General features: G+C 33.9%; 1 protein-coding gene across 4 annotated transcripts in view; it reads right to left on the bottom strand.

Moving 5' to 3' along the window:
- The window catches only part of LRBA (LPS responsive beige-like anchor protein), a 793,918-nt gene that overhangs the window by 207,314 nt on the left and 573,260 nt on the right, over positions 1-13,344 (bottom strand). For all 4 annotated transcript variants that reach the window (XM_032148169.2, XM_032148179.2, XM_032148174.2 and 1 more), the window contains 2 exons: positions 10,100-10,215; positions 6,157-6,269 (listed from right to left, as the gene is read on the bottom strand). In XM_032148169.2, coding sequence (XP_032004060.1) covers positions 6,157-6,269; positions 10,100-10,215 — 229 coding nt within the window. The remainder of the gene's footprint in view (positions 1-6,156; positions 6,270-10,099; positions 10,216-13,344) is intronic.

A 13,344-nucleotide genomic window follows, 5' to 3' on the forward strand; every position in this document is an offset into this window, starting at 1 on the left:
GATTCTACCTATGTGCAACTTGACCTCATGGTGCATTAGTTTCTGCCTCTGTAAAAAACAATAATGTTGTTACCTACTTAAAGGGATTTTGTGAAGGTTAAAGGAATTACCACACACAAAACACTTAGACAAAAGCCTGGCATATAGTAAATGCTCAATAAATATTAGCTAACAACAATAATAAAGTGGATGCTCCTGTCTTGTGAATTTCATAGCCAAGATAATTGGGTTTTCATTGGCAAATGGAATAGTTACCAATTGCATTTCAATCCAAGAACATACTGGTTTTTTTAAAAGGTACCCAGATTACTGTACAAATACATATTATATATTCTAAAATAACTACACTGGTCAACTAGAAGAAAAATGATTGCCTCAGATTGTCTTGGTTTCCCTCTCTCAGAAAATTTGTTTTACACAATCACTTTCCAAAGTAAAGAAAAAATAATAAATCACAGTTACAAAGGAAATCATCCTAATCTACAAAGGAAGCCCTGGTACTGAAAAACTCAGCCATCATAATTGATTTTTATGGTATGACATTTTGTAAATATATTCCTGCGCCGATTATAATTTCTTATAAAGAAATGTCAAAAAGAAAATGTTGAATCTTATCTCTTCCAAGGAGGTTGTCAAAATATAAAATCAATGTATGTTTATAAAATATGGATTAATGTCACTCCAAATTCTATGCATGGTTAGAGCTGTCTTCTCATCAGTCAGAATTTCAGACTACTGATGAAATAACTGGGAAAGTAGAAGGAAAAGAAATCAACCTCAAAATTGATTCCTATTTTTTTCAGCTTTGAAAGAATAAATTAAACCATTTTATGCTAAATGAGGACTTTTGCAATACAAGAAAAGATTTAATTTTCACCAGTCTTTCAGAATAAAATAGATTTGATCTTCTCAATGTACTTACAATACTAATTTGGAATGATTATAAAGAGATATTGCACATGGAATAAAAGCTTATACATTTAAAAAGACATTTTTTGCATTGCTCCATTCAGACATTTTTTTTCTTAAAAGAAGATCAGAAAAATAATACAGAAGAAAGGATGCTGGTTACATTAATTCAGCTTCAGAAAGAAAATTCCCAGTGCAACATGGAAGAGATTACCACATAAAATTGTAGCTTTCTATCAAAGCTACTAAAAGTCCTCTGAAAAACAGCTTTGGGGAAATTAAATAGATAAAAATATGCATAAATAATTCAATACATTTTAAAGCCAGTCAGGCTATATTATCCACTTAAGAACGGAGATAAGATCTGTTTGTATCCTACATTAAGCTATGCATACAATGTTTTCTAAGATTTCACAAGTTTATTTAAACAAACAGTAATGTTTACAAAATGTATACTATGGGACAAATTTTAATACAATTCTATTATAATCATTATTTGTACAGACAGAGCTCATTTATATATGAGATGTATTCTTGAAAATGTGTGTATAAACAAATATTTGAAAATAGAATCATACTGTAAACATTTTAGCAAACCTTAATACTAAAAGGAATGAGATACTTTTACTAAGTAAACAATCACCACTATTTTATATGTGCAAAGTACAACTTTCAAATATCTGATGGGCCTGATTATTTCACTAAATGCAGTTGATTCCAAACTCACTTATTTCATCAATATTTAATGAAAGCAATTAGTACTAGTAGAATTCCATTGTCATGAACCTACCATTGGTTTATAGGAAAAGAAACATTAGTTGTAAGGCAGTAGAATGTTAGAGCTCCTCTCTTCTCCCCAGACCTACTAATTACACTACTGTTCACTATTCAACTGTGTGCCCTTCAGTTCTTGTTGAAAGCACTTTTTATAACTATTCCTTCCTCAGCCAAAAGGGCAAATATTTCACAAAATTTCTAAAAAATATAAAAATGAATGCCATTACAATTGAAGTCACAAAATTACACAAATGACATTTCTTATGTCTTTGTTTAGTGGATGTGGACATATTTGGATAGAGGTTAATGAAAGCAACAGTTTTGTTTTGTTTTGCAGCAACCCCTTTTTTACTTTTAATGTAGCAAAATGAAAAAGCAAAATTACTATTGATCATCTAGTGGGGCATAAGGTAACCTTATTTCTCATATCCTGAAGAAAAGGCATTAGTTAAAATAATATTTTACCCACCCAACAAAAGTATTTCACAAGTTCCTTAGGTACAGCTGTAATACACAAATAAAATTTGATTTTAATAAAGGATTCTGTTTAGCTGGCCACTAATCTACAATAGCATTTTTCTGATATAATTTCAATGAATATTCATAATAAAAATCATACAGCCTACATAATAAAATTGTTCTGGAGACTTCTTTCTGGTCATTTAACATTTTTAGTAGAATAGATAACAAAGATGAGGGGTAGAGAATGGAGGCAGTTGGTAAAAAAGGGTGGTGTTAGGACGAGGTAAAAGCGTTATGAGAACTTTTGCAAAGGTACAAAGATGGAGGAAGAGAAAAACATATTCTAAAAAAAAAAAAAACAAAAAAAACAAATAACCTCCCACTTGTCACCATTAGGTGCTGTTTCATCAAGATTGAATCATGAGTCCAGCCCACGATCCATCTTAGTACTCATCACATCTTAAAGAGATTTCTAAAAACCCATCTAAAGCACAAAAAACATCTGAATAAGCTATGTGCTGAAATAGAAGTCCAAACTGATGGATTCAGCCCTGAAACAGAAGGCAAGGCGATACTTCTAGGACTCTAGAACACATATTCATATATATGTCATTCATTTTGTGAAGCAAATTTTATATTCTAACAAATTCAACCCCCAAAAATGATATTCTTACTTTTGGAAACACAAAATTCAAACCATGGAGAGAGATTAGGGTATAATAGCCTGAGGATTAAAGAGCTGCCCAGTTTTTATTATTGACCTACTGCATGGCTCATTACACAAGTCAAACTAATACATTCCTCATTTATTAGACTACAGAGCTCTATAGATTCCATAATACTATGGGGTCTTAGAACAACTATGATACCAATGTGTAAGGCCTTCCTTTTCTTTTCAATTTTTTTTAAACCAACCATTTATCATTCCTCATGGTCAATGGGTCAATCGAGAAATTCTGCTGAGCTGGACCAGGCTTTGTTGCTCTTAGTTGGACTCCTTCATATGTTTGTGGTCAGCTGGCAGGTCAGCTGAGGACTAGCTTGTTAAGGATGGCCTAAGCTGTCACAGCTCAAGTGTCCTCCATGTGTCAGTCACATCCCACCAGCAGGTTAACTTCGGAATGTTTAGGGTATATTCTCAAAGTGATCACAGAGAAGCAAGAACAGAAACACACAGGCACTTTTTCAAATTGTTTCTAGTTTGCTAACTTTTTTGTTTCTTGCTGGTTTCTCTTTTATTAATGGTGGCAAAATATATATAACATAAACGTACAGTTCAGTAGTATTAAATACATTCACATTGTTGAAAAATCATCACCACTATCCATCTTGAGAACTTTTTTCAACTTGCAATCCTGAAACTCTATACCTATTATATTAAACACTAACTCCTCATTCTCTACCTCACCCCAGGCCCTGGCAACCAGTATTCTACTTTTTGTCTCTATAAATTTCACAACTCTAAGTACCTCATATGAATGGAATCATACAGTATTTGCCCTTTTGTGACTGGCTTATTTCACCTAGCATAACATCCTCAAGGGTTATTCACGTTGTAGCATATGTCAGAGCTTCCTTCCTTTTTAAGGCTGAATAATATTACATTGTATGTATATACCATATTTTGTTTACCCATTTATCTGTTGATGGACATTTGGGTTGTTTCTATCTCTTAGCTGTTGTGTGTCACGCTGCTACAAATATGAACATGGGTGTAAAATTATCTGTTCTTATCCCTACTTTCAATTCTTTTTAATTTTTTGAGAAACTACCATACTGTTTGACATATAAGCTGCACTATCATACATTCCCACCAGCATGCACAAGGGTTCCAATTTTCCACATCCGTGCCAACACTTGTGATTTTCTGGGTTTGTTTTCATTAACAATCTTCCTAATGGTTGTGAAGTGGTATCTTATTGTGATTTTGATTTACATTTCTCTAATAATTAGTCATGTTCATTTCCATCTCATTGGCCACTTGTATATCCTCTTTGGAGAAATGTCTATTGGGTTCTTTACCCATTTTTGAATGTTGTTGAGTTTTAAGAGTCTCTACATATTCTTGATATTAATCCCTTATTAGACATGTGATCCACGAATAAGGCTTTCCTCTGAAAATTAAAACTCCCTTTTAGAGTTCAGTAAGTAGATATAGAAACTGGTACAATTTCTTAGCTCTAAGCACTATACCAGGCACAAGAGATACAGAAATTAACAAAACAAAATCTTTGTATTCAATGATTTTGATTAATAGAGAATACAGAGAAGAAAATGTTAAAATTATAATAAATTATGAAATGTATGATAACAAGTATATGGAAAGTACCCTGGGAGTTCAAATTTCTAGATAAAGAGAAGAGCAACAGCAAAAGCACAAGAGGTGAACATGAGGCATTACAGGATCAGATGATACAGCAAAGATGGGGACAGAGACAGAAGATGTGGTAATAAAACAGACAATGGCTAGATCCTAAACACTATTGTTTGTCATGAGGAAAATGTTAACCTTCGTTTTGACATCACCGGTAACTATTGTGATTGTCTGAACTGTGTGAAGATCCTATCCTGTGGATAGAGAGTAGGAATTACTCCTGAACATCTTCCTGGAATGAGTAAATAAGAGAACACACTCAGAGTCCCTGAGCTCTAAATAAAGGACACTGGATATGTTGAGTGAACTTGTACTTCTCATGCTGGGATCTGCAGACACTGGGCAATGATCCTCTGACTGAGACTGTGAATCACTGAGAGCCTTGCATTTCTGCTATGATTGGGTATTCAGTGGAGCTTTATATAAACACTTACCTGTGGCCTAAGATGGGTTTAGAAGAGTTAAGGGAAAGGACTATGTATACCCTTGAAAAAAGTTAGTACTAACAGCAAGAAATCTGGTGTTTTGAGAATGTAAGAGTGACGTACAGGAATAAAGAACCAACACTGGGTCAGGGTACAGACAGTGAAGAAGCAACAAAGAGTCTCCAGGTCAAAGATGTAGAAGACATAAACATTTGTTAGCTGTTCCTAGAAATTACTAAGGAAAGAAGCTTTAGGAAAAAGACTGGACATTCTACTCACCTAAAAAATGAGGGTAGAGACTTTGTACTCAGACATTAAAGGAAATACAATTCTGAATATAAATTGGAGGAATCAGTTTGAACTCATAATGTATTTCATCCTAAATTTTTTCCTAGCATCCTCTAAAAAAGGGATAGAAATAATGACAAATTCAGTAGCAATAAGCAGAATAGACAAAACTGTGATTTCCAGATCTTAATTCCCACTAGAAGAGGTCCCACCCGGGCTCCTCAAAGAAATAGATGATTCTGTATCTGGGCCAGAAAATGTAAGGGTTAAGACTAGAATGCCTTGTCATACCAGAGAGCATGAAAGTTATCAAAGACTACGAACAGTGTCAAAATGTCCCAGAAATAACTTCAAGAAGCTCCCCCTGGTCAAAGAAAGAACAACTGAACATCAGTAAATAACTGCAATGGATTGGAACATCAGATACATTTAAATCTATGAGTTCATAAAGATACTTTTTTAATAGTCAGTTGGGTACCATTGGAGAATGCTAGGAATCAACTCAATATTTTGAAAACTGTTACGTAAATTAACAGAAAAGAGAAAGAATTAAACTTCTATACTGTCTTTTCTCTGCAATGTACCACTGGATACCCCAGTAGTAGAAGAGAGGAAGTGTCTCTTTATAGAATGAGTCCTATAAATAAGTGAAATAAAAGTGATATTTTAAATACCACAATTTTGCAATGCTTACTAAATTAAAGAATCCATGCACTGAATATCAGTGCTAACATCACAAAAGAGAAATAGTGTTTGTCATGCACATTAAATTTTTCCATTTGAAAATATGTTTGAGATAATTATATTAAAGGTACGACTATATTTGAAAAAAATTTTTAAGTTAAGTAAAATAACTAAAGACAATCCAATTTATTTTTATATGCAAGACAATTATATTTCAGATGATTACTGAGAAATTACCTTGGACAAATCTCTGAAGTTGGTGGGCAAGGTAAGATCCAGTTCTTCTGATTCATAATTAGTGATGACCCAAGGAAACACTGGATACTGATTTAAGTCATTATAACTCCGTCCTGATAGGGAAAAAAGTTACTCGTAATTTATAATTTTAAAAGTGAAATAAACAGATTCAGTAATATAATTTACTAAAAATAAGATTAACAATTTTTGATTGCCAGACATTGTTCTCAGTATCCATACTTTATCTCATTTAATCCTCACAACAATCCTATGAAACTGTATCATCTCCATTTCACAGATGAAAAAATAGAGTCACAAAAGGTTAGGTAACTTGTCCCAAATCACACAACTAGTAATGGTCAAACCATATTCAAATCCAGATTTTCTGGTCCTAAGTTTGTGTTCTTTTAAACTACATTCGACAATTTTTTTATCACTTGAAAGCCTGCCCCAAATAAAATACTCTTTTTTTAAGACTCTAAAAAGCTATTTGTAATTCTCACAGTTTTTCAAAACAAGAATCCTTTCTCTGCCATTAATAATCAACCAACTAAGCAATCAAGTCTAAATGACTTAACCCTGGTGGACATTCACCGGTCATCTATAAAATGAGGGCATTGCACTAAATAATTCTGAAATTTCCGTGGTAGTTTTCAAATCCTATAATCCTCTGAAAATAATGAGCAGTATTATCAATGTTGCTTCCTCACATGCCCAAATGCGGCCACATGCTCTTCTATACCTCTTTCTAATGACATTTTCAATAACATATTTAGATTTATTAAAAATACAAATTACAGCAAAAGAGGAGGTAGTCCTTCTACATATGTACAGCAGTTTTTTGGATATTACCGTTTTAGGGAGGTAGCATAGTGGATGAGATCATTGTTTCTGGAATCAAAATGCTGGTGTTTGAATCCCAGTTCCTATTTACTAGACTATACATATTTTTAGTAAGATTTAACATGAACAGACTTTTATGGTGAACATATAAGAGAGACAAGTATATTAATATTGTCTGAATTCCTTTCTTATTATATATTCTATCATTTCCATTCCTCTTTCTTTCTCAAATATATACTGATGTCATATCAATATGTAGCTGAATATTAAAGTAGTTCTCTGCACATACTCTTGGTATCGAAGCCTTTTTTATGGTCTGATGTTTTTAACTTTTTATTTTACTCTATTCATCTTAGGCTTGAGGCCTATTAGGGTAACAGAGTTCATTATTGGCTGACCTGGAACAGTCTTATAAAACATAACAATGACATTTTTAATTCATAGGTCATTAATGTCACTATATATTTCTATCAATAATTTTAATTTCTCCATAAAAAAAAAAACCAAACATAGCAGCAGAAAAAAAATTTTATGCTCCCCCACTTCCTTCTCCTTCTGATTTAAATGTTGGTAAACAGTAAAATCATCTTGTCCCATCTACTTAAATAATCAGAAATAATTTTTCATTGTACCTAAAAAATGAAGAGTATGTACCTGCTCAGTGATTAGACTTAATTAAGTTAAACTCAATACACAGTTATTGAATAGCAACTGCTGGCCATTTGGGAAATGCATCATGATATCATGAGAATCTATATGCGGCACAAATAATAACGTAAAAGAAATCTTAAGTGAGACTTAACTCCATCCTCTAATGCACATTTAAAAAATCTAAAGCAAATGATTGAGTCTATATTTATAAAACATATACAGGGAATATACTTAAAAGACACTGCAGGCACAATAAAAGCTATTTGAGAACACATCATTTCATAAATGTTGCTCCATAATCATAACTGTGCATTCAACATGGGTTAATTGATTTACTACATGCAAAATATGTCCATTAAACTTGTTATATAAGTTTCCTCTCACTACTTAAAAATTCTTTTAGTCACTAGTTCTATAATTTCTACTAAATTCAACATAACCATTGACATTTTCTTCATCCCTTTTCCTCAGCTGACTGTGAGATAAACTTCTAATAAAATTTAGAACTTTGAATGTGAGCTCCTCAACTTCCAATTCTTTGCAACATCCCCTCACTCTTTCCCATTTCTCTAACAGGGTCTTTTCTTTGCTAAGAGTAATTGCTTCACCTGAGCTCTCAAACTTGTCTCCCTCATAACTTGAATTGTTACTTTTCTTCTCTCCTCCTCTTTCATCATTTCTCCTCTCTGCCCCAACCCATCCTCTCTTTAATAACACATTTAAAATAACCATAATTGGCCAGGCGTGGTGGCTCATGCCTGTAATCCCAGCACTTTGGGAGGTGGAGGCGGGCAGAAACCTGAGGTCAGGAGTTCAAGACCAGCCTGGCCAACATGGTGAAACCCCGTCTCTACTAAAAATACAAAAATTAGCCGGGTGTGGTGGCAGGAGCCTAAAATCCCAGCTACTTGGGAGGCTGAGGCAGGAGAATCGCTTGAACCTGGGAGGCGGAGGTTGCAGTGAGCCGAGATCGTGCCACTGCACTCCAGCCTGGGGGAAGAGGAGAGAAACTCTGTCTCAAAAAAATAAAAAAGATCTGTAATTACATCTACAGTTACTATTTCATTTCAAACTATTCATTCTGAAGTCTCCCTCTCCACTCTGTAACATTTAACACAGGTGAAAATGCCTTCCTCCCTTTCACCTTGCCTCTCAAGACATCTGACTTACCTCAGTTCTCCTACTATATTTGCACATTCTAGGATCACTCATTCCTTTTTGTCCTTTACTAACTTTCCTTCTTTCTTCTCATATGCAAGAGAATTTCCCTGTCTTATCTCACTGCTTTCTGTATTATCTTCCTTGCTGATCTCACATCTCTCGGTAATTTCCTCTCTATGCAGATGAAATCCAATGTCCTAGTTCTAAGTTCTGAATATCCTCCTTGCCCTATACTTCCAAAAACTCTTTCTGATACCTTAACTTGAAAGTCTGCTGGCACAGTAAAATCATCATCTTTCCCTAGATCAAATTTTCTGACTTCTTTTTCCATTAATCGCACCACCATTTCCCCACTAACGCAGGCCAGAAGCCTGGAAGTCTTTTCAGATACTTTCTTCTCATTTACCACCTACATTCAGTCAGCTGGGTATCAAATGGTTGGTGCCTTGTGAATTCTTATAGAATTTGTTCCTTCTTTTTAAATTCCCGCTGATATCTAATGGAAGCCCTCATTACTACACACACACACACACACACACACACACACACAAAATTACTTCCTAACTTTACTTTCTGCCTAGTCTCTATCCACCCAAATTTATCTTACATACACAGCCTCCAAGTTAATTTTGGATGCAGCTCTAATATCATTTAGGTGCTCAAAAACTTTCAAAAGTTGCCCAGTGAACTGACTGCTAACTCTTCAAACTGACAAGAAAATCGTTCTTCACACTAACATTCTTATTTTTTCCCATTATATCTTTATGAATATATACTTCATGCACACAAAAATATACAGTATATAAATAGATATACAGACTATACCATTCATTGCTCTCTAGGTATACTTTATATTTTCCCGTCTTTGTATGTCTGCTTATGCTTTCAGTCTTACATGGAATGACATCTAACATTCCAACCACCTCCTCTGCTAGTCAGATAGTATCCATCCTTATACAACCATTGAAACCTTATTTTCTCCTTACTCCCACCAACTGGGTGAATATAATTTCCCTCTCTCCCTGTCCTTTTAATCACCACAGTACTTTGAATTTTTTACTGAATCTATATCCCCTTGTTCTAGAATCATGTAAACATTCATATTTGTACTTAAAATGACTTCTATGAGAGTAAGCAACATACCTTATTCTCTTTGTATATCCTTTGTAGTATTCTAGTAGCAATAATGGCAATAAAACAAGCTAGTTATACCACTACTTAAAATAATCTAACAATTGAAATTAATAATTTATTGTCTAAAATAAATCAAAACATGGAATTAGGTTACCTGCTATTGTGTTAAGAAACATCAAGTACTCAAAATTAGAAATCTCTCTGTGTTGCCATCGCTGGGTCATATTAGAAGCCTTAAAAAGCTGACGTGGACTAGCTAATGAAATACGTCTGCAAGAAAAAGAATTCAATGTGATATGATTAATTATATCACAATAATAAATCATGAATTATCTGTGCTTATTCATTCATAATAATATCTATAATTCTGAAAAGTTCTATTCATGTTAGACTAATGAACACTAGAGAGGTTTCAATCTACAATTCATGGTTAAACAAATGATTTAGACTAGCCACAGACCTATTATACATGTTCTATTCATTCAGGTAAGCTGTCATTACAGTGCCATTATAATGTACAGGTTCAATAAAAGTTGATTAATAACAGTATAATTAATAATTCACTGCTTTACTGATATAAAAAAGAAGAAATTATAGTAGCTGGGAAGTGCATATAAAATTCTATTCACGTCTTTGTTAATTGTAAAAGTTATCTTAAATGAACACATTTTTACATTATAAATTTAAATATATTTGCATACACTGTATCAAAGAGAAGGGAGATTCTAAACTATTTAGGCATCTGTTCATGGGGTAAAGAGAAATTTTTTTAATATAGCTTAATAGAAGACAAATTTTCCTGTGGCCTCCTAATGAAATGTAAACATCAGTAAACAGAACTGATCAATACAAAGGGTAGTAGAAACAGATGGCAGAATTAGTTATTACATTCAAAGCCTAGAATCTCAGAGAAATATGCTGTCACAGTTCTTCCTACCACAAAAAACAAGGTAATTATTTTGTAACAGGTTCACTGAAGTATAATTTTCATGCCATAAAATTTATTCAATTTGTACAATTCAGTAATTTTTAAAAAATATTTCAAAAGTTGTGCAATTATCACAATTCACTTTAGAACATTTTCTTCATCTCTTGCCGGCCTTTTGGCTAAAATCAAGTGTAGAACATTTTCATCACCACAAAAATTTGCCTTGTACCTATTTACAGATAATCTTCATTCCTATCCCCACCTACAGGCAACTAGCAATCTACTCTGTGTCTCTAGTAAACCCACCTTTTCTAGACATTTCAGATCAATGGAATCATACATTAGTATGTAGTCTTTTGTGTCAGGTTTCTTTCACTAAACATAATGTCTTTGAGGTTTATCAATATGGTAGCATGTATCCATAGTTCATTCCTTCTTATTGCTGACTAGTATCCCACTGTATATAGAATACAGCACATTTTATCTAGTTGATGGACATTTAACAGTTTTTGCTATTATAAATAATGCTACCATAAACATTCATGTATATATCTTTATATGAAAATATGTTTTGATTTCTTTTGGGTAGATTCCTAAGAGTGGAATTGCTAGGTTGTATGTTGAGTTTATTTTTAATTTTTTGAGAAACCACCAAATTGTTTTCCAAGGTGGCTATACCACTATATGTTCCGATCAATAATGTATAAATTCATCTCCACATCCTTGCCGATACTTGCTCTCGTGTGTATTTTGATTATGACCATTCTAGTTAGTGTAAAATAGTAGTTTTAATGTATGTTGTTGAGCATCTTTTCATGTGCTTATTGGTCATTTGTATATCTTCTCTGGTGAAATGACTAATCAAATCTTTTACTCATTTATTGAACTATTTGCATTTTATCACTGAGTTGTTAGAATTCTATATACATTCTGAATACAAGTCTGCGACAGTTAATTTTACGTGTCAGCTTGACTGGATTAAGTGACCTTAGAGAGCTGGTAAAATATGATTTCTGGGTATATCTGTGATGGCATTTCCAAAGAGATTAGTACTTGAACCAGTGGGCTTAGTAATGCAGACTGCTCTCTCCAGTGTGGTGAGCATCATCTAGTTGATTGAGAACTGAATACAAGGAGAAGGAGAAAGGGTGAATTCCCTCTCCTGCTCAAGCTGGGAATCTATATTCTCCTCCTCTCTTGATTCTCTGTCCTTCACTTCTTACCCCATCCCTCTCTCCTTAGACCTTCGAGCCTTGGGCTCAGTCATGGGCTCCCCTGGCCTTCAAATTAGGATTGAATTATACCACTGGCTTTCCGGGGTCTCCAGATGTAGATGGTGTATCATGGGATTTCTCAGTCTCCATGGTCATATGAGCCAATTCCCATAATAAATCTCCTCTTACATATCCATACATATCCTATTGGTTTTGTTTCTCTGGAGAATGCAGACTAATAAAAAGTGCTTTATCAGACACATGACATACAAATGTTTTATCAGTCTGTGGCTTATTTCTTCATTTACTTAATGGTCAATTTTGAAACACAAAAGTTTCACATTTTGGTTGAGTCCAATTTCTCAAATTTTTCTTTTGTGGATTATGCTTTTAGTGTCACATCTGAGAACTGTTTGCCTTTCCCAACATCAGAAAGTTTTTCTCCTATGTTTTCTTTCCGACATTTTATAGTTTTAGTTCTCACATATATGCCTATAATATATTTTGAGTTAATTTTTTTGACTGGTATGTGGTAAGCATCAAAATTTTCTTGTATGTAAACATCCAATTTTGTCCACCAATTGTTTAAAGCCTATCTTTTCCTCACTGAATTGTGTTGGCACCTTTGCTGCAAAACAACTGACCACAAATGCAAGGATTTATTTCTGTATTGTCAATTCTCTTCCTTTAATTTATATGCCTATCTTTGTACAATTACCACAATTGAGGACTGAGTACAATGAAAATGAGGAAGGGTGAATTCTCTCAGTATCTTGATAACTGTGGCTGTACAATAAGTTTTGAAATCAAGGTACATCTTCCAATTTTTTTCTTTTTTTTTTTTTTTTTTTTTTATTATACTTCAGGGTTTTAGGGTACATGTGCACAATGTGCAGGTTTGTTACATATGTATCCATGTGCCATGTTGATTTCCTGCACCCATTAACTCGTCATTTAGCATTAGATGTATCTCCTAATGCTGTCCCTCCCCCCTCCCCCCACCCCACAACAGTCCCCGGAGTGTGATGTTCCCCTTCCTGTGTCCATGAGTTCTCATTGTTCAATTCCCACCTATGAGTGAGAACATGCGGTGTTTGGTTTTTTGTCCTTGCGATATTTACTGAGAATGATGTTTTCCAGTTTCATCCATGTCCCTACAAAGGACACGAACTCATCCTTTTTTGTGGCTGCATAGTATTCCATGGTGTATATGTGCCACATTTTCTTAATCCAGCCTATTGTTGTTGGACATTTGGG

This window comes from Hylobates moloch, unplaced genomic scaffold (genome assembly GCF_009828535.3).
Source record: "Hylobates moloch isolate HMO894 unplaced genomic scaffold, HMol_V3 SCAFFOLD_3, whole genome shotgun sequence".
Classification (NCBI taxonomy): Eukaryota; Metazoa; Chordata; class Mammalia; order Primates; family Hylobatidae; genus Hylobates; species Hylobates moloch.